This window comes from Danio rerio, chromosome 1 (genome assembly GCF_052040795.2).
Source record: "Danio rerio strain M-AB ecotype USA chromosome 1, GRCz13ab, whole genome shotgun sequence".
Taxonomy (NCBI): Eukaryota; Metazoa; Chordata; class Actinopteri; order Cypriniformes; family Danionidae; genus Danio; species Danio rerio.
The window spans coordinates 12,393,473-12,416,411 of record NC_141021.1 but is presented as its reverse complement, the minus strand read 5'-3'; the positions used below and the strand labels follow the sequence as shown (position 1 = coordinate 12,416,411).

General features: G+C 34.9%; 3 protein-coding genes across 28 annotated transcripts in view; 2 read left to right on the top strand and 1 right to left on the bottom strand.

Annotated features, from left to right (window-relative positions):
• Positions 1-7,167, top strand: part of sdk1b (sidekick cell adhesion molecule 1b) — a 456,411-nt gene extending 449,244 nt beyond the window's left edge. For 14 of the 18 annotated variants that reach the window (XM_087235710.1, XM_087235716.1, XM_087235712.1 and 11 more), the window contains one exon: positions 2,101-3,206. In XM_087235710.1, coding sequence (XP_087091836.1) covers positions 2,101-2,370 — 270 coding nt within the window. In that variant the 3' untranslated portion in view covers positions 2,371-3,206. Of the gene's footprint in view, positions 1-2,100 lie in introns of all 18 variants that reach the window. The other 4 variants (NM_001443429.1, NM_001443430.1, NM_001443427.1 and 1 more) reach the window with 1 other exon arrangement.
• A 3,627-nt stretch (positions 7,168-10,794) lies between these two features.
• On the bottom strand, positions 10,795-21,216 carry knstrn (kinetochore localized astrin (SPAG5) binding protein). 2 transcript variants are annotated; one of them, NM_001128774.1, is given in 8 exon segments: positions 10,795-10,948; positions 14,375-14,449; positions 17,812-17,873; positions 17,963-18,077; positions 18,205-18,304; positions 19,151-19,177; positions 19,270-19,355; positions 21,146-21,166. In NM_001128774.1, coding segments are annotated over 7 exon segments (594 nt in total). In that variant the 5' UTR covers positions 19,353-19,355; positions 21,146-21,166; the 3' UTR covers positions 10,795-10,816.
• Positions 21,217-21,493: 277 nt separating this feature from the next.
• The window catches only part of knl1 (kinetochore scaffold 1), a 44,878-nt gene continuing 43,432 nt past the window's right edge, over positions 21,494-22,939 (top strand). For 2 of the 8 annotated variants that reach the window (XM_087236737.1, XM_087236740.1), the window contains exons 1-2: positions 21,494-21,551; positions 21,871-21,920. In XM_087236737.1, the coding sequence (XP_087092863.1) occupies positions 21,901-21,920 (20 nt within the window). In that variant the 5' untranslated portion in view covers positions 21,494-21,551; positions 21,871-21,900. Of the gene's footprint in view, positions 21,760-21,849; positions 21,921-22,939 lie in introns of all 8 variants that reach the window. The other 6 variants (XM_087236735.1, XM_087236739.1, XM_087236736.1 and 3 more) reach the window with 3 other exon arrangements.

Here is a 22,939-nt window from a genome sequence, read left to right as displayed (position 1 = left end):
GTCAACTGACCCAGCCGAGGCACGAACCAGCGACCTTCTTGCTGTTTATTTAACTTTTAAAGTATTTTTCATATTTATGATTTTTGTATTTATTTTTCATGTTTTTTTATAATATTAAGATATGTTTTATACTTTTATTCTACCAAATAGATAAAACAAATTCAAATATGGGGTTAAACAAATGCGGTTAAAATCTTTTGGTGTACAATCAAACTAAATGCTTGATTTTTAGAGACAAATTGAATAAAAAGAGTAATTAACTTAGACATCTGTGTTCTTATAAAAAGTAATTTTCATAATATATATATATATATATATATATATATATATATATATATATATATATATATATATATATATATATATATATATAGTTGTTCTCCCCGTGTTGGCATGGGTTTTCTCCGGGTACTCCTGTTTCCCCCACAGTCCAAAGACATGCGCTATAGGTGAATTGAATAAAGCTGCATAAAAAAACATATGCTAGAATAGTTGGCGGTTCATTCTGCTGTGGCGACCCCTAATAAATAAGGGACTGAGATAAAGAAAAATGAATGAATGTCAGATTGGAAAAATCAATGCTAAATGAATTAATAATAGGCAATAATAAACATTTTTGAAAATTCTGTTATTTTAGTTATTTGTTCATTGAGAGGAGATGTGCAGCTCATATTGACATATTCAATAAAATGGTGCGATTGTTGGTATGTTTGCTAACACTACCAATTTTGCTATCACTCCTTTCATTTTCTTTCACTACTAACTGAAATACAAAAGTACCCTTACTTAGGGTATATGAGAGCCTGATTATTATATCGGTTCCACCTGACCTCACAAGGAAAATAACTATTTTGCATATTGTCAGAAAAGTATAAATTCATACGATTTCTTTCTTATAAAAATGTACAATTTTTAAAAGGAGGCGTGCCCTCAAAGTCCACCCCTAAATCCTCCTGTCATTGGTGTATGCACAAATTTTGCTACAGTGTACAAATTAGATTGTAATTAAATAATTGATACGAATTAGCCACTAAATTAAAAAGTTACCGATTGCTGTGAGATGAGGGTTGATCAGTCGGTTAAAGCAGTGTTTCTCAACCATGTTCCTACAGGACCACCAACACTGCATGTTTTGGATTTCTCCTTTGTCACACTCATTTCAGGTCTTTCAGTTTCTACTGATAAGCTGATGATCTGAATCAGGTGTGTTTGGTTAAGGAGACTTATTCTGCATTCCAATATACATACTACTCGTCCTAAATAGTATTCGACAATAGAATTAGTATGTCCCAAATTGTAGTATGTTGAATAGAGTATGCCAAAAGCTCCCGGATGGTCTACTATTTCCGGTAAAAATTTGGAAAAGTGTAGAAGGGGCCATACTCTAAGGCTAATATTGCCCAAAATACAATGCACACTGGACAAGAATTTGATTAGAACTACAAAGTCGGGTAAAAAGTGTAAATAAACTACAAACATGGCGGATGCACAAGACCAACAGTCAAGTTTAAAGGCTTCGGTAAAGTTGTTTGAAGGACTATTAATTAATATCTAGCCAACTGGAACATGTTTTAATCACGTTTTCCGTGTTATATTTCATCTACAACAACAATATAAACTCATATTAAGATATGTTTGGATATTAACTTCTGAATGTATAATTATCCAAAGACCTGTGGAGATTTCTCTGCATGAAAGACTCGCGAATGACAGATTAACCTGCTGCTGCTGCTTTTCCAAAAACTTAGGTAATTTATATGACAGAAATGTGGATGATGTTTCAAGATGGGGATGTAACTAGCAACATAATGATCTGTTGACGAGGAAGTAGTATGTCCCAAAGCTTGCATACTCTTCTGTTACACACTTCTGTTACAAATAGTACATACTTTTAGGGTGTAGTCTGCAAATTGGAATGCAGCAATGGAAAATGTGCAGAGCAGGTGGTCCTACAGAATCATGTTTGAGAAACACTAAGCTAAACCAAAACTTACTTTGTACATCTATGCAATACACACTTCTATACTGCAACTTTACTGTCTGCTCTTTTTCTCTTCGCCTCATTCACCTGTCAATGTTCCCATTTCACCTCATGTAAAGGTGAGCGACAGCGACTATGAAGACGAGCAGCCCAAACATTCATTCGTAAACCACTATATGAGCGACCCCACCTATTACAACTCTTGGAAGCGACAACCCAAAGGCGTGAAGACTGGAGGCGGGTATGAGGAATGTGCCATGACGGATGCAGAAGGGGGGTATTACCAGACTGTGGTAACCCAGCACAGCGTAGGAGGTGTTTATACCCCAACAGGGCAGCCCACAGCAGGAACGCGCACTCCAGTCACCGGCTTCTCCTCGTTTGTCTGATGAACCAATGATGAAAAGCTGATGACTTGAGCCCAGAAAATGGGACCAAACAATTGGGAGGGCTTTATCCTGGATAACAAAGTCTCTAATTTCCCCCCGAAATGTGGAGTTTAGGGTTATGAAGTATCTTCTTGTGAACATGTTAATGATTTTTGGATGGATTAACTATGATTCAGAGGAAGCAAAGACTTTGCACTGTGAGACTCTTCACGGAGAGAGATATTCATTTGGTATTCAAGACTCAAAGAAAGACGGATGAAGGAAATTCGTTCGCTGTTCCATAACAATGTTCCCTGGATTAGCGGTGAACGCGTGGGCAAACACACGCTTGAGTGATTCAATGAATCTCACTCTGATCTCCACAACTCTGAAATATCACTGAAAACCTGTACAGACTGTAATACAATGTGTTTTATGTGTGGTTTAGTTTCATGTTTTGGAACGAGCGACGTTGCTCTGGACAAACCGCAGCACTGAATATACTGCCTTTGCACACGTATTGCTTTCTTAAACCAAAAGGAGTGATGCTTTAAGCGGGAAAAGACGAACGAAAATTGCGTTTTCTTAGCTTAGCAATACTGTATGTAAATATGTTGTATGCGTGTATATTTTTAGGATCAATTTTTTTGTATAAAAGCAAACGTTTTTTATTGTAGAGTAGCTTTGTGCCAAGTTGATGTAGTTCTTTAGTGAAACTGATTTCGGTTAAGTCACAATCCACATGTTTTGTTTGGCTGGTGTGTACAAGTGTGTGTACAATCCGGTCACCCAGAGAGATGATGATTTGAAACGTGCCACGTCGTCCTGCTTATCCAAATATATTCACACTTTTCTCATCTCGTTTGATAATGAACAAATATTTATTTCCGTGTGGAAGAGCATGAATGCAGTACATGCTAATATTATCAGTGGATACAGGTTTTGTTGGTTGGGGTTAAACATCTGAGCTGGTAAATCAAAGGTTTTAATACACTGAACAAAATTATTTACTGCATTTTTTTAAGGTAAGTGGTTGCAAACTATTTATATGGGTCAAATTTAAATAAACAAATTAAGATTTTAATTAAGACATTACTAAATTTAATTTGTTTGTTTAAATTTAGCCCATGTTAATTGTTTGCTACCACTTACCTTAAAACAATTTTGTAAATTCAATTCAGTGCAGTATAATAATGTGTTCAAGTGCTCCTGTGAATGTACCTGGGAGTTTGAATATCATAATTATATCATGGTATCATCATCGTTTAAGGATATAATGGTCTCAAAAAGCTACCAATTGTTATGAACAGTTGTTATGAAAACGTATTGTGGATTGTATGACGTCCTTTAACTCTGTGAAGCCCACTTTGTGTCCGAAAATGTATACTTTAGTAGGTCATAATAATGGGATAAAGTCAAAACTATGAGATAAAAGGTCAAATTATGACAGCCAAAATCATGAGATGAAACACGTCAAAATAGAAATGAAAAGTTGAAAATATGACAAAAGGTTTTAATTATTATGGCGATGTAAAAGAATGAAATATAAACATCTTAATATACTCCAGCAGGCACACAATGCCTTAAGACGTTATTATTAGGTTAGATTTAGGTTGTGACGTCAGGTGAACAAATTTCAATGTCTAGCCTTCGACTAAGGACAACAATATTTTAACGTCCAATAATGACGTTGATTTTAGGTTGTGTTGAAAATTGACAATCTAATGTCAAACCAAAATCTTAAACCAACATTATATTGATGTCATATACTGACATTTATTCGTTAGGTATGGCAACCAAAGTCCAACGTCTGAGGTCCAAATCGAGCCAGCATCTTAAACCAACGTCTTATTGATGTCAAACACTGACATTTATTCGCCTGGTATATACATAGACGTCATAGTGGAAACATCCACACAACGTCAAGCTGTAACATAATTAGACGTTGATATTTGGTGAATTTTAGGTTGTGTTGGAAAGTGACCAAAATCCAATGTTAAGTCAACATCTTAAGCCAACGTCATATTGACATCAAACACTGACACTGACATCAGGTATGGCAACCAAAATCCAACATCTGATAGATGTCACAGTGGTAACGTCCACACAATTTAAATTGATCATTTTCATTTCCAAACAAAAGGCAATGTCACTATGACATTGCGGTACAACGTCAATTTGACGAAATGTAACGTCCTGTGCCTGCTGGGACTTAATATAAATCAAATCTGTAAGGGTCTGTATATTACTAATTAACTAAAATCAAAATTTATGACACCAAAAGTCTAATTTATGAGATAAAAAGATTGAGAGAAAATTATTGAATTTAAACTCATTATGATGTATATTAAGTTATAATCACAAGATAGAGGAAAATAAAAAATATTCAAAATGATGACTTATTTGAATTAAAAATAATTATTAAATGTTCATCTAGGACATAAAATGTCTGATATATAGTGCAAATCCTTTAACGATAATGGTGAAACTATAAAATAAAAGGTTAGTTATGATTTTAACTAGTTTTATAATTATTCAGCTCATTCAGAAATGAAGGTACAACTGAGTATTTCATAATTTCGACTTTTTATTTTGTGTTTAATATACTAAAGCATGATTTTTTTTTACACCTATGTATTTTGGATAACTACAAAATGGGTTTCCTGAAAAACAGAAGCCTAAAACAAAAATGGAGTTCCCCACTATTACTTACAACACAAAAAAGAGAATTATTGTGCACTCAGCTCAATAAGTATGACAATGACCTGAACACAACATGACCTGAATGTTTCCAAGCTCCATCCCAAGATCAAAACGTCAGCTACAGTACTATCATCTAGCGAATTTGATGATAAAAACTAATCAAAGGGAAGTTCAAAAATTAAAATCACCTCATCATTTTTCCTTACTCAAATGGTTTTAAACCTGTTTCCGTGTTTGGTAACACTTTAAAATAATGGTCTATTAGTTAATGTTAGTTGATGTGTTTGCTTAGTTCATGTTAACTATGTGTCATGTTAATCATGTTAATTATGATGCATTAACTAAGCACAACTTCTGATTTTAATAATGCATTATTAAATGTTGAACTATGATTAATAAATACTTTCCAAGATTATTCATACTTAATAATGTTACTAAATACACTATGGACCATGGTTCTAAAGTGTTCCCAAGTTTGTTTTTCCTGCATATGACATAGATATTTCGAAGAATGCTGATTCCTGAAACTCTTTTACTTCCATGTGGGGAAAAAAATTACAGTGGAAGTCAATGGTTGCCAGCAACAAGCGTTCTTCCAAATATCTTATTTTGTGTTCAACAGAACCTCAATTAGGTGATTGAACGATGATAGTTTTTTTGGGAGGGGGGGCAACTATCCTCTTTTAAGGGAGTACTGGCGCCCTCTTCAGTACAGACATTGTAACTGCATGTGCTTATGTGGCGTATCTTCAGTTCCTAATTATATTCTATGCATTAATTGTCATTTCAAGAGTTCACACTTAGCTGATGATTGATTATAAGCAAGTTTGGCATGCTGTCCCGGGAGAGAGCCCTGAGCCCGAAGGTTCTTGAGCCCTGGGCTCCCTCCCGTTTGGAGGTAGAGAGGGGAGCCTCGAGCTCAGGTAGATCTCGACAACTCCCCCTTTTTATAATAGCTAAAGATTAAGATTGAAGGCTATTAAAAGACATGCTGCATTATTAGATTACCTGTATTGAAATTTAGATTTAACGATTAACTTGTTGTACATGTTTTTGGAATGTGGGAGGAAACCGGAGAACCCGGGGAAAACCCACGCAAGCACGGGAAGAACATGCAAACTACACACAGAAACGACCACCGGCCTGTTAAGGAACTAGAACCGGTGACGTTCTTGCTGTGAGGCGACAGTGCTAGTCACTGAGCCACCGTGCTGCCCTATGGAGGGAAAGGTGAAAAGGTAGGGGTGGAAGGGGGGATTCTTCAAATCGAAGATGACTGTAGTGAGAAATCCCTGGCTCTTTATAGTGGTTAGGAATGGCCTGATTGGTGGATCGAGCATGCTAATGCAGAACCAGCCGTGTTCAATCATAATCACGTGCTCCTCTCGAAATTAGTTTATGAATAAACTTCACTTAAATCAGAGTGGGATGAAAAAAACAAGGACAAACTTCTCGCTGTGTTGGCCGTCCAGATGGGAAACACGTAACATTATAAGTCCAAAGACAGAAAGAGCTATGCAAAAGTGTTACCGATCAGCGTGAGGCAGACAGAATGATATGCACTTCAAAGCAGCTTGTTAACACTTTGAATTGCTTTGAGGAGCTGTTAATGAGATAACATTGAAATGTTATGCCTCTCATTACCCACAATGCATTCATGGATGACTCGAAATGATGCAGTGTGGAGTGAAAAGTACACAAAAAGTCATGTGTCGCCCTTTATTATTCATTATTATTGATCGATTCATACCATTATCGATTTATCTTTGCACAAAAAAATACCACTCGCATCTAAATAACATCCAAAAACAGGCCAATGTGACTCATACTTATTTATTTTTGAAAGATGACATGATTAATGTTGTTTATTATTCGACATTATTCCCCAAGCAAATTACCTGGCAGCTCTTTTTTTGTTTGTTTATAACGTATCGGTGACTTAATGCCAAAAAGAGTCGGTTTCTGTGTGCTGTGTACATGGTCTCATCTCTTCCAATCTCCTGACACGTTCATTCAAGGGATATATACACATATTTGGACACTTAAAGAGTTCATTTTAATGTTAATTTGTTGGTGATTTTTTTTCTTCGGTAGAACAATAAAGATTTTTTTGAGAAAACTGTGGTCTGTGGTCATTTGTACAGTGCATGTCAGTGGCTATCAGCACGAGTGTCAAAAGACATTATGAGTAAGCAATATGATATGAAAAATATAAGCCACGTTAGTAGCCTATTATTAGCCACATTAGCATAATATTGGATGTATATTTCACAATGAAGGACAAACGTATTTATACATGGTGGCATTGAAAAGAAAGCATTTAGCCCCCTAAAATGCTAAATAAAGGTGTAACGGGGCCAGCTACACTGAAAAAAGTGTTGCATGCAAAACTGTTGCAAACAATTTATTTGTGTTGAATTTAAACAAACAAATTAAGTTTAATAATGTTCAACTTAATTTGTTTGTTTAAATTCAGCGCAAATAAATTGTTTACAACAACTTAACGTAAAAAAATTGACTAAATCCAAAGAAATCATCTTTGAATGATTTTTTTTTCAGTGTAGCGAAGTGCTATGCAGGTAAACCTCACTCATCTTACCTCAAAAGGTGATCCAGCCACAGTCTTTAGCATCCTTGTTAGAGCAACCAACTTCTATACAAAGAATCGCTGGTTTGATCCCAGCTCAGACTGTTTGGTGCAGCAGGACCGTTAAGCTACATGTGTGGGGGCTCATCCGGGATGGGAGTGAGGTCTATGGGGGTGAGTGCAACGAAGGCAAGCTAGCGAAGTGCTGTGCAGGGAAACCTCACCCGTTTGATCTCAAAAGGTGCTCTAGTGACAGTTGTTAGGGGCCATGGCCATTTAGCATTCTTTTTAGAGCAACTGACTCCCATATAAAGACTCGCCGGTTTGATCCCAGCTCAGTGTTGGGTGCAGTAGGACCAGTATGTTACACATGGAGGGGATCGTCCGGTATGGGAGTGAAATGTGGGTAAGTGTAACGAAGGCCAGTTAGCAAAGTGCTGTGCAGGTAAACCTCACTCCTCTGATCTTTAAAGGTGCTCTAGCAACAGATGCTAGAGACCATTTATTAGGGCAACCAACTCTCATAAAGAATCGCTGATTTGATCCCAGCTCAGACCGGGTTGGGTGCAGTAGGACCGGTGGGTTACACGTGTGGGGGCTCGTCCGGGATGGGAGTGTAACCAAGGCCAGCTAGTGAAGTGCTATGCAGGTAAATCTCATTCCTCTGACCTCTAAAGGTAGGCTAATCTAGCAACAGACCCCATGATCTTAGGCGTCCTTGTTAGATCAACCAACTCCCATACAAAGTATCGTGGATTCGATCACATCTCAGACCGGGTGGGGTGCAGTAAGACCGGTGGGTTACATAGGAATACATTTTCATTCTCATCTCATATTCACACTGAAAAAAATTTTTGGTCAAAAAGTCTTTGAATAAGTTAATCAGTCTTCAGCTCAATTTTTAAGTTTTATTCTTATTAATTTTTTAAAGTTTAACTTTTCATATATATATATATGTATATATATATATATATATATGTATATATATATGTATATATATATATGTATATATATATATATATATATGTATATATATATGTATATATATATATATATATATATATATATATATATATATATATATATGTATGTATATATATATATATATATATATATATATATATATATATATATATATATATATGTATATATATATATGTATATATATATATATATGTATGTATATATATATATATATATATATATATATATATATATATATATATATATATATATATATATATACATATATATGTAACAAATTGTGACCGTGTGAATTGTCTCCAGTTTGCTGTTATCTTTCACAGTTTATTCTGCTAACGCATTTCTGATTATTAAGTCCAAAACACTTCAAACAAGCATAAGACAAGGACATTTTAAGAGTTCACACTTTCACAATTAGCTGATGATTGATTTTAAAGGTAGTTTGGCATGCTGTCCTAAGAGAGAACCCTGAGCTCAGAAGATCCTTGAGCCCGGGGCTACCTCCCATTTGCTGGGCGAGAGGGGAGTTTGAGCTCAGGTAGATTTCAAGAATCCCCCCCCCCCCCCCCCTTTGTTTGGAGCTGATTTGGACAGGATTTGAACCAATGACATTCTTGCTGTAAGGCAACAGTGCTAACAACTGGGCTAACCTATAGAGGAAAAGGTGGAGGAGTAGGGGTGGAAGAGGAATTATTCAAGGATGAGATAACTGTAGTAAGAAACTCTTTTTTTTTTATAGTGACTTACTGGTGAAACATGCAGCGGGACCAGCCGTGTTCAATCATAATCGCATGCTCCTCTCAAAATTATGCCGCAATCACACGAGAGTTTGTGCGAGTGAAATTCTGTTGTACGGCACTGCAAAAAGGGCTGGGATTAAACAACACGATTAGACATTTAAAACAAGTGAGCGATTGGTCCATGTTTTAAATTCCTGTCCAAAGAGGTCATGTTTTGAACTTCGATTGGTCTCACGCAATCATGTGATGCAATTTCGCAGGTCAGAGTTCACCATGCTTGAATTTTCCAACACAACAAACTGAGAAACTTGCCGCACAAACATGCGTTTCCAGTCTAACGCATACGCGTGCGTATGAATGGAAGTCTATGGAGAGAAAAGTGACCGCAGCTTTAGTCTATAAATTAACTTCACTTTAACTTTTTAAAAATTGCCATTCTACACAGGATGTTGGAAACCTAGTTATTATTTCCTCAGGCACAATACTTTAAAAGTAAACCTTTTTTATTTTAATATAGAAATGTCAAATTTAGCACTTCTGTGTAGGTCTCAAAAACCATACCCAGGGAATCTGCAGGGTCTTAAAGCATCTTAAATTTCAAAAACAAAATTCTTAAATTCACTAAAACATAGTCTTGTAGGTCCTAAATAATTTTAAAGCGGTCTTAATTTTCCTTTGTTCATGTAAAGCTACCCAATCGATCCAACACACATCCAATCAACAAAAATACATTTTGGTAAAACTTTTAGCAAAACTCTTATTTATAACTAATATTACAACCGTCTGTTGTGCATTTAGTTTTTTAAAAGTTATCTTGAAACAATATATGTATACAACTCGGTTCTGCTTGTTGACATTATTTAAGATATGTGGCTAAGAAATAATTAATTAGAAAGCATTTCTCGATGGAGCAAAAGCTTCTTTTTTTCCTGCTGGGCCATTAAAAAATCCTTAGCGTTTAGCCCTAAATAAGTCTGAAATTACTTTCTTTATGGTCTTAAAAAAAAAAAAAAGTCAAAAAATTTGACCATGGAATCTGCAGAAACCCTGTATTTCACATAATATCACTATGATACAGATATCACTGCATTAATTTGTGAAGCAAAAGCAAAACACTTTTCAAAGCCAGTTGAAAATTTAATCATATTCAATAATAAAATACAATGACAATCAAAACAAGTGCTTTGCTATTTCACAAGTACATGAAAACTTTATATTAATACATCAAATTGTAGACAGACAAACAGAAAATTGTAAAGCACTGTGTGTGTGTGTGTATATATATATATATATATATATATGAAATAGTACATTTGGTTGATGTTCCTTAAAATGCAGCAGGGTGTTTGTACACTTTCATGCAGACGCTGGTTGTCGTTCTCATTCTGACAGATCTCTGAAAGCACCATATGGCGTTGCAGTATTTATGGCCGGGGCAAAGAGTTTCTTTCAATTACTCCATCAAGAGTCTCTCTGCCTCTTCCAGAGCTCTTTCCATTTCCTCCACATCGGAAGTGAACAATGTCCTCTCCTCCTGGAGCTTTTCATGAGCTTCCGTCAGATCCTTCATGGTGTTCTGCACCTCCTGGAAACATTCACACAAGTATGAACAGAGGCTGGGTTTACACAGACACCAGCTATCGTATTACTTAGCTTATTCTTACATTAAGACAATAATATGATGATTAAATGGGTAGTTCACAAAAAGTGACAATTCGGTAATTAATTATTTATCCTCATGTTGTTCTACTCCTCTTACCGTTGTTGGTAGGCATGGGACAATAACTGGGGCCTATTTCATAAAAGTGGTTTAAAAAAGCAGGGATTAAAGTCAAAAACCTGATTTCAGTGAGTCGAACTAAACGTCCACACTTAAATTGGTTCCATAACAGCAAGTTGAAGATCATTTGATCTAACTAATCTGAGTTCAGTTTAAATAATCTAGATAACTGCTCGCGCGATACTGTCGTAAAATCCTGAAAGTCGAGCATAGATGCATCGATTATGTTGTGTGCTACCATGGCAACGAGAACTGAAAGAGACCTGCCATTTGTGTTCTGTAGATAAATGAAAGTCTCAGGCAATTTAAATGACATGTCATTACATCCCAACGCAATGGCATCCAAGGTTTTCTACACTCAAAACAATATTTTAGCTGTTTGTTTAAACTATATATTTATAATGAGCTGAATCAACAAATACTTGTGGGATAATTTAATTGTTTCATGTTCAACTAACTTACATTTGTAAAAACAATTAAGTTAATTTAATTTGTGTCGAGACAACGTGAAGAATTGTGTGGAACCCAGTCTTTTTTACAGTGTACACATTATCAACAAAGTTCATCTTCCGGTAAGCATTTACTTGAAGGTGGTGTTCATAAGACTGTAATGACCCCTTTATAACCATGACATGACACGTCATGAATGTGAAGGAGATTTTATTCATGCTTTATTCAACTAGACATAAACAAATACATCACAACCTTTGTCATGACAACTTGACATTATCAAGACAACATAACTTGTCATAGATCTGTCATAAACATGATTGCCATGAGGCCACTATTACTGTGTCGTGAACATTATTAGTGGAACAAAATGAATTTGTCATTATAATTTTTATTAAGTGTCAAATAATTTCTTATAAGCTTTATTAATATTTCGTGACATTTTAATGACAAATCCAAATTGTAGTTTGAAAAATAAATAATGACGCTGTTATAAGATTCATGACACGATTATAATGGCCTCATGACAATCATGTTTATAATGTTAAAAGGGATTATAATGAATTTAGTTATGTCAATTTGTCATAAAGAGATCTCAAACAATGTCAACTTTGCCTTTAACATGACATAACAGAGCCAATTACACTTAATGACAGTTATCCTAGTCCCATTACATTCCTGATGTGTAATTTCATAACTCTAACATTTTAATGACTTATTAACTTATGACTTATTAATGTCTTATAAACACCCCCTTCAAGTAAAGTTCTCTTCATGATACCATATACAGTTTTGGACTTTTTTTATTTTACAAAAGCAGTTATATGTGAAAACAGACAACAGCAGTTTCAAATTCTTGCTCAAAGCGAAGTTCAAAACAATATTTTAATTTTAGCATGATTTAGATCAGGGGTGTCCAAACTTGGTCCTGGATGGCCAGTGTCCTGCAGATTTTAGTTCTAACTTGCCATAACACACCTGAAAGGATGTTTCTAGAAAGCCTAGAAAGAGCTTGATTAGCTAGCTCAGATGTGTCTGATTAGGGTTGGAAATAAACTTTGCAGGACCACCAGGGCTGAGTTTGGACACCCCTGAATTAGACAATATCCTGATTAAGAATCTACCATGTAAACAGAGATTATTAATAACCTTTAAAGTAATCAATGTGTAGCATACAAACAAGGCAGTGGTCAACAGCTTGTCGTGTGTATCTTGTTGCAAAAAAATAGTGAGATTACATCGGTTAAATAGTAACAGTGTGACTCCATGTGTCTTAATTCACTTTGTGTTTACTCCAATTATGACTTTAGTAATGTTTACATAGTGGCTCCTTAGGCCCTGTTTACACTAATGCGTTTTCATTTTAAAATGCATAAGTTTTGCTACGGTTACGCCACCCGTCCACACTACGGCTGAGTTTTAGAGCCCCGAAAACAGAGCGTTTTGGAAACGCTGAAGAGGCCGTTTTTATTCTAAAACAGTGCTGCTGTCTCAGTGTGGATGGGGGAAAACAGAGACATATGAAAACGAAGGCGGGGCTGCAGACATTATCCTCTCTGATTGGGGCTTTTTCCTCAATATTAAGTAGCCTACACACACAGTTCAGTCCTGCATCCTCTCCCTGTAAGTTCAGACTTCGCATATAGAAAACAAACTCCCGAGTATACTTTATAAAGTTATTCACATGCCCCTGGCTATGCTGTTTCACTGTCTTAACAATAAAATGAAAACATGATGTGAAGAACTGCCTATTTTCATTTTGATATTAGCAACTTAACCAACATCAAAAATGTTGAGGCGTTGTGTAGCTGCTTAACATGAGCGTCATCTTCATTCATATTTATAACAAAACAGAGCCTATAACACTACTGCCTCCTTTCGTTTTCATTGAAAATACAAAACATCTCTTTCACTGAAAATCAGTTTTAATAAATCAATAATGGCCATTTTAAAAGTATAACGTACAATAAGTTTATACAATAGAGAAAAAAAAGGCAAGCAATCAGTCAATTGTGCAGAATCTGTGTACACGATTCCATTAATTAGGATATTACCCTAACTTATACTTGCGCTCAGCCAAAACACGTTACCTGAGAACAAGTAATAGATTCAAAAGACCAAAGTTGGTGAATATATTGTTAGATATAGACACAAGGTGAGTTATAAATCACGTTTAACAAATATAGTGAGATTAGATCCAACGGGAGATCCTTGATGAACAGTCTGACGTGCACAGCTCTCATACGGGTGTGCGCTCAAAGCACGCTGCAGCGCAAGCCAGAGTGTGTTTGTCTGTGGTCACGTGACGTGCATTTTCTCCGTTTTAATGTAGACGGAGAGCTGTTCAGAAACGCTGGGTGAAACGTTAGTGTGGACACAGATCGTTTTCATTCTAAAACGTCGTTTTAAAACTAAAGCGCACTAGTGTAAACAGGGCCTTAATCAGAGCACTATCTTGATGGTGTTAACATCAAAATACAGACCTGTCTTAGGTCACGCTATAATCTAGTCGTTTTGGAGAGGCACACTCAATAACATTTAGAAGGATTAGAACATTTCAAATGAATATTTTATCAGCTGGACCTGGCGTTGTGATTAATTATACAGCCTCAAGCCCGGCAGAGCAGAATGTGTGTAATTTCATCCTCATATAAATCAGTCGGAATGAAACATTTGTATTAATGTCTGGTCAGTGCCGTAGGAGATTCGAATCAGAATAAATAACCTGGGAATATGTATTAAAAAAAAACACACACACACACACACAAAGCAAATACTTACCAGTAAATTTGCTGCATGCTCTTGCGCCGTCTCGCCAAGCATTTTCAGCTCAGTCAGGAGATTTTGAGAAACGGTCTGTCATTAGAAACAACAAAACGAACAGGAGATGAATAATTAATTAAAGTCAGTTTCCCTGACTCTGGTTTAACACGATGAACCGCACTGTCAGGACTGATTCCCCGGAGAAAACATGCTAGAAAATAGAATTAGGCTTCATCTGTATTCACCAATGGAGTCTTATATGTGCATCTACATCACAATATATCAGACAGTAAAAGCAAGTAATCTAGTGTGACTGCAGAGCAGATTATTGTACAATATGCCTGATTATATAATCAATCCTCATTATTTGTGTCTGCAGTGACCATTTACCAAAAGGACATTTAAAACATTAATGGATCAATATTAGTTTTATTTGGCAATGTGTCAAATCATTATGTTACAGGAGATTAGCAATGTGACATCTTTAAGTAAAAAAATAATATTAATAATAATTATATTGCATCTATGATACTTTCATTATACACTACCTGACAAAAGTCTTGTCGCCTATCCAAGTTTTAGGAACAGCAATTAGACTTTTTAGTTGATCATTCGGTATCAGAAGTGGCTTATATGAAAGTGAAGGCCTCTAGATTAAGCTTATTTTATCAAAATAATATGGTCATGCCTTCATTTTTAATTATTTAATTAGAACAGTAAGGTCTGACTTGCTTATACAAGTCTTGTCACTTAACAGAAATAATGTACAATATAGAATATTAAGTCATGATGCAGTGGAGACAAAATGAATATTGTGTATGACTCCCATGAGCTTGGAGGACTGCATCTATACATCTCTGCAATGACTCAAATCGCATTATTAAAGTCATCTGGAATGCCAAAGAAAGCGTTCTTGCAGGACTCCCAGAGTTCAACAAGAGTCTTTGGATTCATTTTCAATGTCTCTTCCTTCATCTTACCCCAGACATGCTCAATAATGTTCATGTCTTGTCACTGGGCTGGCCAATCCTGAAGCACCTTGACCTTCTTTGCTTACAGGAACTTTGATGTGGAGGCTGAAGTATGAGAAGGAGCGCTATCTTGCTGAAGAATTTGCCTCTCCTGTGGTTTGAAATGTAATGGGCAGCACAAATGTCTTGGTACCTCAGGCTGTTGATGTTACTATCCACTCTGCAGATCTCTTGCATGCCCCTATACTGAATGTAACCCCAAATCATGACTTTTCCTTCACCAAACTTGACTGATTTCTTTGCGTATCTTGGATTCATGCAGATTCCAATAGGTCTTCTGCAGTATTTGTGATGATTGGGATGCATTTCAGAAAAATCTACCTTCTGCCACTTTTCCAAATGATCAACTACAAGTCAAGTTATTATTTGTTGCTCTTACAACTGGGATCGACGATCGAAGACTCTTGCCAGGTAGTGAATATTTGATTATATTATTATTATTAATGCAAGCATTGTAAAATTAACATACAGTACTACAGATTACCATGCAATATGACTAATTACATAATCCCTATTATTTGTCCATGCTATGACCATTTATCAGCATCTCATGATGCCATGGCAAGGTAAAAATTATTACAATGCTTTTTTGAATTAAAAAAAATATGATCACATTTTATTTTAAGGTACAACTGTCACTATTACAGGGTCTCTGCAGATATCATAATGTCAAATTTAAGACCTTTTAAGACCTTTTTAAGACCATTAGGTATTAAATTTAAGACCTATATCACAATATCAAAAACACGCGAGAGAAAATGTAAAAGCACAAAATTAGGGGTAAAATAAAGTTATTTAAATTTCGCTCTTTCGCATGACAACGCTCCCGACTTATAAAACTGCGCTTGCGACATGTGTCAGTGAAATAACGGCATACTCTGACAGCCGAAATCATGTCGCGCGCACTCAAAGCGAACTTCCGCAAACACAGCGATGACGTCACATTCGCCGCGCGCACTGAGTTTAATAACAGAAAGCTGATTGACTATTGCAAGTTGACTTTTTTGTTGTTGTAATACCGCAAATTACAATTGGACTTGTGAAATATAGAACTACAACACCCCAAAAATCTAGCAACAACAACAAAAAGAATTTAAATAAGCATTAGATGTATCGTTACATGGACATCGCAAAAATAAGACCTGTGCAAAAATATTTAAGACCTAGAACAGCAGATTTAAGACTTTTTAAAGCCATAAATTTCGATTTTTTAATTTAAGACTTTTTAATACTTTTTAAGACCCCGCGGGGACCCTGTATTAATAGACCATTAACTATGACCTTTGCATCTATAAACTGCTCATTTCCTGCTTATTAATAGTTCTATTTGAGGTATTAAATAGGATTAAGGATGCACAGTAAGCTCATGCAGAATAGAAGAACTAATAAACAGCCAATTTCTTAATAGTAACCAGGTAATAAGCCACTAGCTAATAAGGTTGTCGCGACACCAATAATTCATGTTACGATACTAACCCAGCTGAAGTGTCATGATACCAAGTAGTATTGTGATATTGTATGTAATATCTCAAATCCATAAAATAAAGAAAATTGTCAGAAATACTATATTGTATCTGTTATAATTGGCCGACTTGAATTTAATTAATTATTTTCTTATTTATGAAAAAAGTATTTGCACGTCACTTCACCTAAAAAGTATTCGTTCTTTTTGTTTCTTTAGTAGATAACTGACCAACAAAAAATACATTACAATTAGGATGCAAATTATACCAAATGAAATTTGTTACAAATTAGGCTTTATGAAGTTGTCAAAAGTTGTTTCAATGTTTCCAGTACCTATTGTTTTTTTTTTTTCAATTCAGGTAAATAATTCAAAATTTCACTTTGTGAGTGGCCTTTTTTAAGAGATTGTCGCGATTGTTGTAGCTACTAAATCATATTGACAAGAGCAGAAATAAACAGATTCAGATTCGAACTGAAGTGTCAAAAAACGTGCAATAGGCTACTATAAAAGGCATGAACTGTACACAGTTTGCAGCCTTAAAGGGCTCCACAGACTATCCAAATAAAATGGTCAATTGTTGCATAAGCGTGTGAGTATTTTAGTGACTTTTCCACATGCAACATTATGTATTGTAGATAGATTGTTATGACGATACTAACATTTACAAACTACAGTGGCATCGCCAGTATTTTGGAGCCATAGTATCACAATACTACCATAGTACCGGTAAACCGTACAACCCTACTAGCTAATAGTGAGAATTGGTACTTAAACTAAAGTGTTATTTATTTACTTTAAATATTGCCTTTACTGTAAGACATGCACATGACCTATAGACAGACAGTATACATCAGACAGATATGTAATTTTTCATATTAGGATCAATTTTAAAAACGTATATCTGTATAAATACACACAAATATAAGAATGTACATATACAGAAAGACACATGCAAGTACCATGACTTCTTTTCTTTGTTTTTCCTTGTCTTCTGCAGTCTGGCCCAACTTTTCCCCTGAAACTAAATTTGAGGCTGTTAGATTGCAACTCAGCAGAAACTACAGGTGTTTTTTGTGTTGTGTCAGTCCAACAGAGGTTTAAATAGTTCACCTGGGTCAAGCTTTTCTGCTACTAGGAGGATGTGACAGTCCCGCAGCTGTTTTTGAATTTCTCGATTTTCTCCTTGGAGGTCTGTGCATCTTTGCTCCAGCTCTGTCACAGTGTCCTTCAAAAACATGGTTTGGAGAATTAAAAGTATACATGCATAGTTTAAATAATCTTTTTCAGCATTGCAAAATATTATAAATGAATTAATTGGAGCAAATCACTGAAGGATTGGTTAAAATAATCACCTTCATTTCTTCAAGCTGCTTGTGCAAGTCTTCATTTGCTGAAATCAAAACTCGATTCTGCTCCCTCATGTCATTTTGTTGCCCATATCTTGTAGTTGGCCTGATAAAAATCAAAGTAACTTTCAAAAAAGACTGGAGCAGAGTAGATTGAGCTAAAGTTGACTTTATATTCGCACATTCTGACTTTCTTCTGAATAATATCATTTCAGAAAAGTATTCTTTGCCAATTCTAAATAGGGAAAACATACTAGCAGCCAATGACTAACAAAGTACATTATTCAGAGTCAATTAAATAGAGTTAATGTTGTTTTAAAGTCATACTACATGCAAATTCAGACCAAATATTCAAAGTATGTAATAGGGTATATGCCGAGCTAGTGCTGTTCCCATGCTGATACACTTCCGGTGACCTGTTATTGTGATCTTTTTTCCATTTTATACGGTTCCTTATACAGCATCGATGTTGTAATGTCATTAAAATACATTCAGTTAAATAAACTTTAGCATTTATTTAATTGCTCAAGCGTAAAACGAGACAAAAAGCTGCTCGCACGCGCCCGTCAGAATCGGCAGGCTAACGCAGAAGCTCCATTGAATCTACAGGGGTAAAATAAATACTCATATTATAAAGATATGGCAGGGGAAATGTAATTTAATGAACTGTTTCTTGTACAATCTGAGACCCACTTTAAATCGGATATCACTCAGCTAGTGGAGATCGCTGATTTTTAAAGAAAACAGACCTTAAACGCACCGGATTTTGCATTGTCATTCAATTCGCCGGAAGCGCTTAACCCAGGTTACTGGAAAATTAAAAGTCCTAATAGCATGCTTCGGCATATACCCCATAGGCACCAGATGTCACAAGATGTCCCTTTTCAAAAATGAATGAATGTGTAAATATAAAACCAACTTTACATATAATAATTCACAAGTATGTACTTACACTTTAAGTGACCTGTGCTGGTTTTTCCTGAAATAAATAAAAGTGTATTTTATTAATTTAAAAATAAATATTTGAGGTAAGTGTAATGATTCCAGAACTTTTAAAGAGAAGATATTTACTTGGTGTCCATGTCGTTTTTGACTTGTGCTGCTCTGGATGTGACACTGGGCTGTGCTGGAATCATCGTCTGAACTCTCTTCATGTTCTGGAGAAATAGAAACGAAAGCATTTTTAATGTTTTTAAATTGTTTAATGTCAATATTAAAGGCTAATACTGACAAACTGATAAGACAAAAATCTGATTAAAAAAAACACGACTAAAAGTAAAGGCGTGTTTGAGAGAAGGTCAAAACAAAAGTCATTAAAACAAAACAAAAGTCATTCAAGTATTTTGTTATTCTCAAAATTACTTCAATCAATGTGGTCTTTTTTCCGATAGAATCTTTTTTTTTTTAATGCAAGAAAGCACATATACAAAGATACATTATGAACAAAAAGGGTTACATAAATAAAATTCCAGCTAATTAAACAAGCTTGAATGATTCACATCAAGAAAGAGTTTTACATGCAATATAATTATTTCTAAGATAATCATAAATATTATTTTAAGGAGTTCACATATAAATCAAAATCCCTTCTGAAAATAGAAAGTGTGTTTCTTTGGAAATTTACATTTATAGATGTAAAACTTAGCCAGAAAAAGCAATAAATTATTAACAAATTTACAATGAGAAGGATCTAAGTTAAGAGAGTAACCAAAGAATAACATTTTAGGCAAATACAAAAGTTTGGAAATAAGAAATGTTTACTGAAATTGGAAAAGTCAACCCAAAACACTTAACAGTAAGTACACTCCCATAATAAATGATTTAGTGTTTCCTCATATTAAGTACAAAATAAGCATTTAGGGCAAATGAGCAATTCCAGAGTTATGGATGTGACATTAACAGTAAAAACTCATAACATAAATTCACATAGAAAGTATATGTTAACATTATATTGAAGCAACTGTTTATATTTTCCAAAACAACCACAGAGTTATAAACGCAGAAAAATATCAACCTGTATACATTTTTTACATTTTAAATGAGGAAAATAAACATGTGTTATGGATGTTAGCAAAATCTGCAAGTAAAATCTTGTTTTACAGTACACAACATACAATGTAAAACATTCTGTGAATTAAACTGCACATCACAAAATAAATAATGCTAAATAAAAGCATAAAAGTCTGCTCACTATGGAACAAAAATCATTGACTTTATTTTGTTTGACATTTTTGCATTTATGAGAAAAAAGCTCCGATATGTACTTGACACTTCTCTGTTATGGATGTGGCACTTGTGTGACTTTGTTAAATCAAATATAATAGTTTGAAAACACTGAGAAAGACATTTTTGAGCATTTTTTAAAGTACTGTAAAATACTTGCTCACACAAAAAATGAAACAATTTCTTTATTTTGATGGAAACTTAATTTTTTTCATGGCAAGATTGACATTTGAATTGAATTGCTAAAATATTGTTATTACATTTAGCTAGTTTGGTATAATTTTTTGGGTAGTAATTATGAATGATTTTGATTGAGACTTCGACAGCTTTATTACAAATATTTTTATCTGAGGAAGTCAAAACTGTTTATATTGTAAGTTATATAATAAATTATTCCAAAAACCCATGCAAGCAGGTAAAGAGATCCAAGAACTGCTCATAACTAAGCAAATATCTTTGTTTGACATAGAACTGAGAAGAGTTTGTCAACAAAAAAGTTTGTGTTGTCAAAAATAAAAGAATCTAAAGAACATTTAGGGCCATATTAAGGGCCAAAAGTACTTCAGTGTGATCATGTAATACGCATAACTTCTCTGTTGTTCCTCGTCATGTCAACGTGCCTTATTCTTACATTAAGTTAAATGCAATGCGGTTTTAAACTATGTTATCTCACATCGCTTATTTAACATGTTCAAAATTAAATATAAAAATGCATTAAACCTACCACGTAGACCTAATATCAATCCGTAGAGAATATTTTAAAGATGCCTGTGTAGATCAGCGCCATGAATTTTCAAAATAAACAACGTCACTTCCGCCTCCTTTCAAATCCGTTTTGACTTCTGAGCTAGATACATTTATAACTTTTAAACTAACTATATCTATATTATAGATTTATGGATGTAAAGTATCAAATTTAAAAAAAGCAATTTATCCTAAGAAAACTTACTAGAGAATGCGATTTTTATGTTATTTCGATGGCAAAATGTTCTTCCGCTCCAGCAGAGGGCGCGAGAGAAGCGCGTCATCTCATATCGCAAGTTACTGACCGCGAGGAAGAGGCGCGGCGGTTGAGTTCAAATTTTATGAAGAAAAAAGACAAGCTGCGAATGGAGGGAAGTGACATTTAGGTATCGTGTTTATTAATGTGTTTGTATATTCAGCCGCATAGCAGACGTACGGAAGCTTTTATGAAAGTACTGTTTACTTTTTAAATTCATCTCAATGTCGAGAGCTATTTGTTTAGTATAGCGCAATATTAACGTTATGCTGTTATTGTTATGAGCGTGTGAATGTCTGACAGACACAAAACACTGACTTCAGCCACAACAAACTTGTGTAACGTTAAGTGATGTTATTATAATATGAAAGATGTTTAGAGCAATTCAAAACAACCGGCTTCATTTTAATTAGTTTCTTTCTTTACAGTGTTTCTCGCTTTTTCTGTAGATATACTGTACTTGTTCACATGAATTGAAGATGGAGCAGCAGAATTTAGGGTAAGTTAAGTTGATAGCTTAACGTTATATCTATTTTTTACCAGAAAGGATTTATGCTGTAGACCGATTTGACCAGCTGCTTTGGATTAAAAATGCAGCCTTGCCCCTTACTGATGTATAAATGATTGAGACTCGTCTGTCCAAAAACTGCGGTCAAGCCAGCCGCGGTTCGGAAAAACACAGTCAAGCCAGCCGCGCTTTATATTTCGGTGCGCGCGTATTATTGTCATTACGGTAATGTCAGCAGCCGCACAGAGAGCGCTCCACAGAGCACACATTTCGCCCAGAACAGAGAGATAACAACGAAATATAAGTTTATCCCCCTTTCCTCCCACGTATGCTTTATTAAACAATTTATTAGCTTTTTTTGACTGTTGTTATTTTAAGAAATTGGTTTCTGTGCTTACCTTTAATTTCCTCAAGTCTATCTTTTTGCTTCAAATGATTTTATAGCAATCAAACGGTCAGAATAAATATACGATTTCTAAATACCCAGAAAGCGTTTTTATTTCTCCTAGCCAACTACAGTACATTGCTAATAAGGTTGAATGCAATTTTATACAACGTGCCTAACCTCAGAAAGTGAAAATAATCATGAAGTAGTCCAACATAGCATTGTTTAAGTTACAAATATATGTTGGTTTTATTTAAAGGGGATTTTGTATGCTTCTTTCAGTATATGGGATATGGGGCATTACTACACTTTAGATGAATGTAAAGACCTTATTATTTGTTATAAGTAGAATAGAACAACAATAAGATCGATGCAGGAAGTCAAATACTAAGCATACATTATATGAAGCCTGTTTTACTGCAGCATTTTGGAGAAATGTACCATTAACACACTTTAAAGTGCTATAAAGAAATAAGTAGAAAAAAAACAAAGTTTGGTTCTGATACAGGATGTACATGCATACCTCATGTAAAAGACCTCATTTAAGTTAACAGAAGAAAACTATGGACAGGACATGCAATATTTTATGCATACCTCATAATAACTTACTGCAGCATTTTGGAGA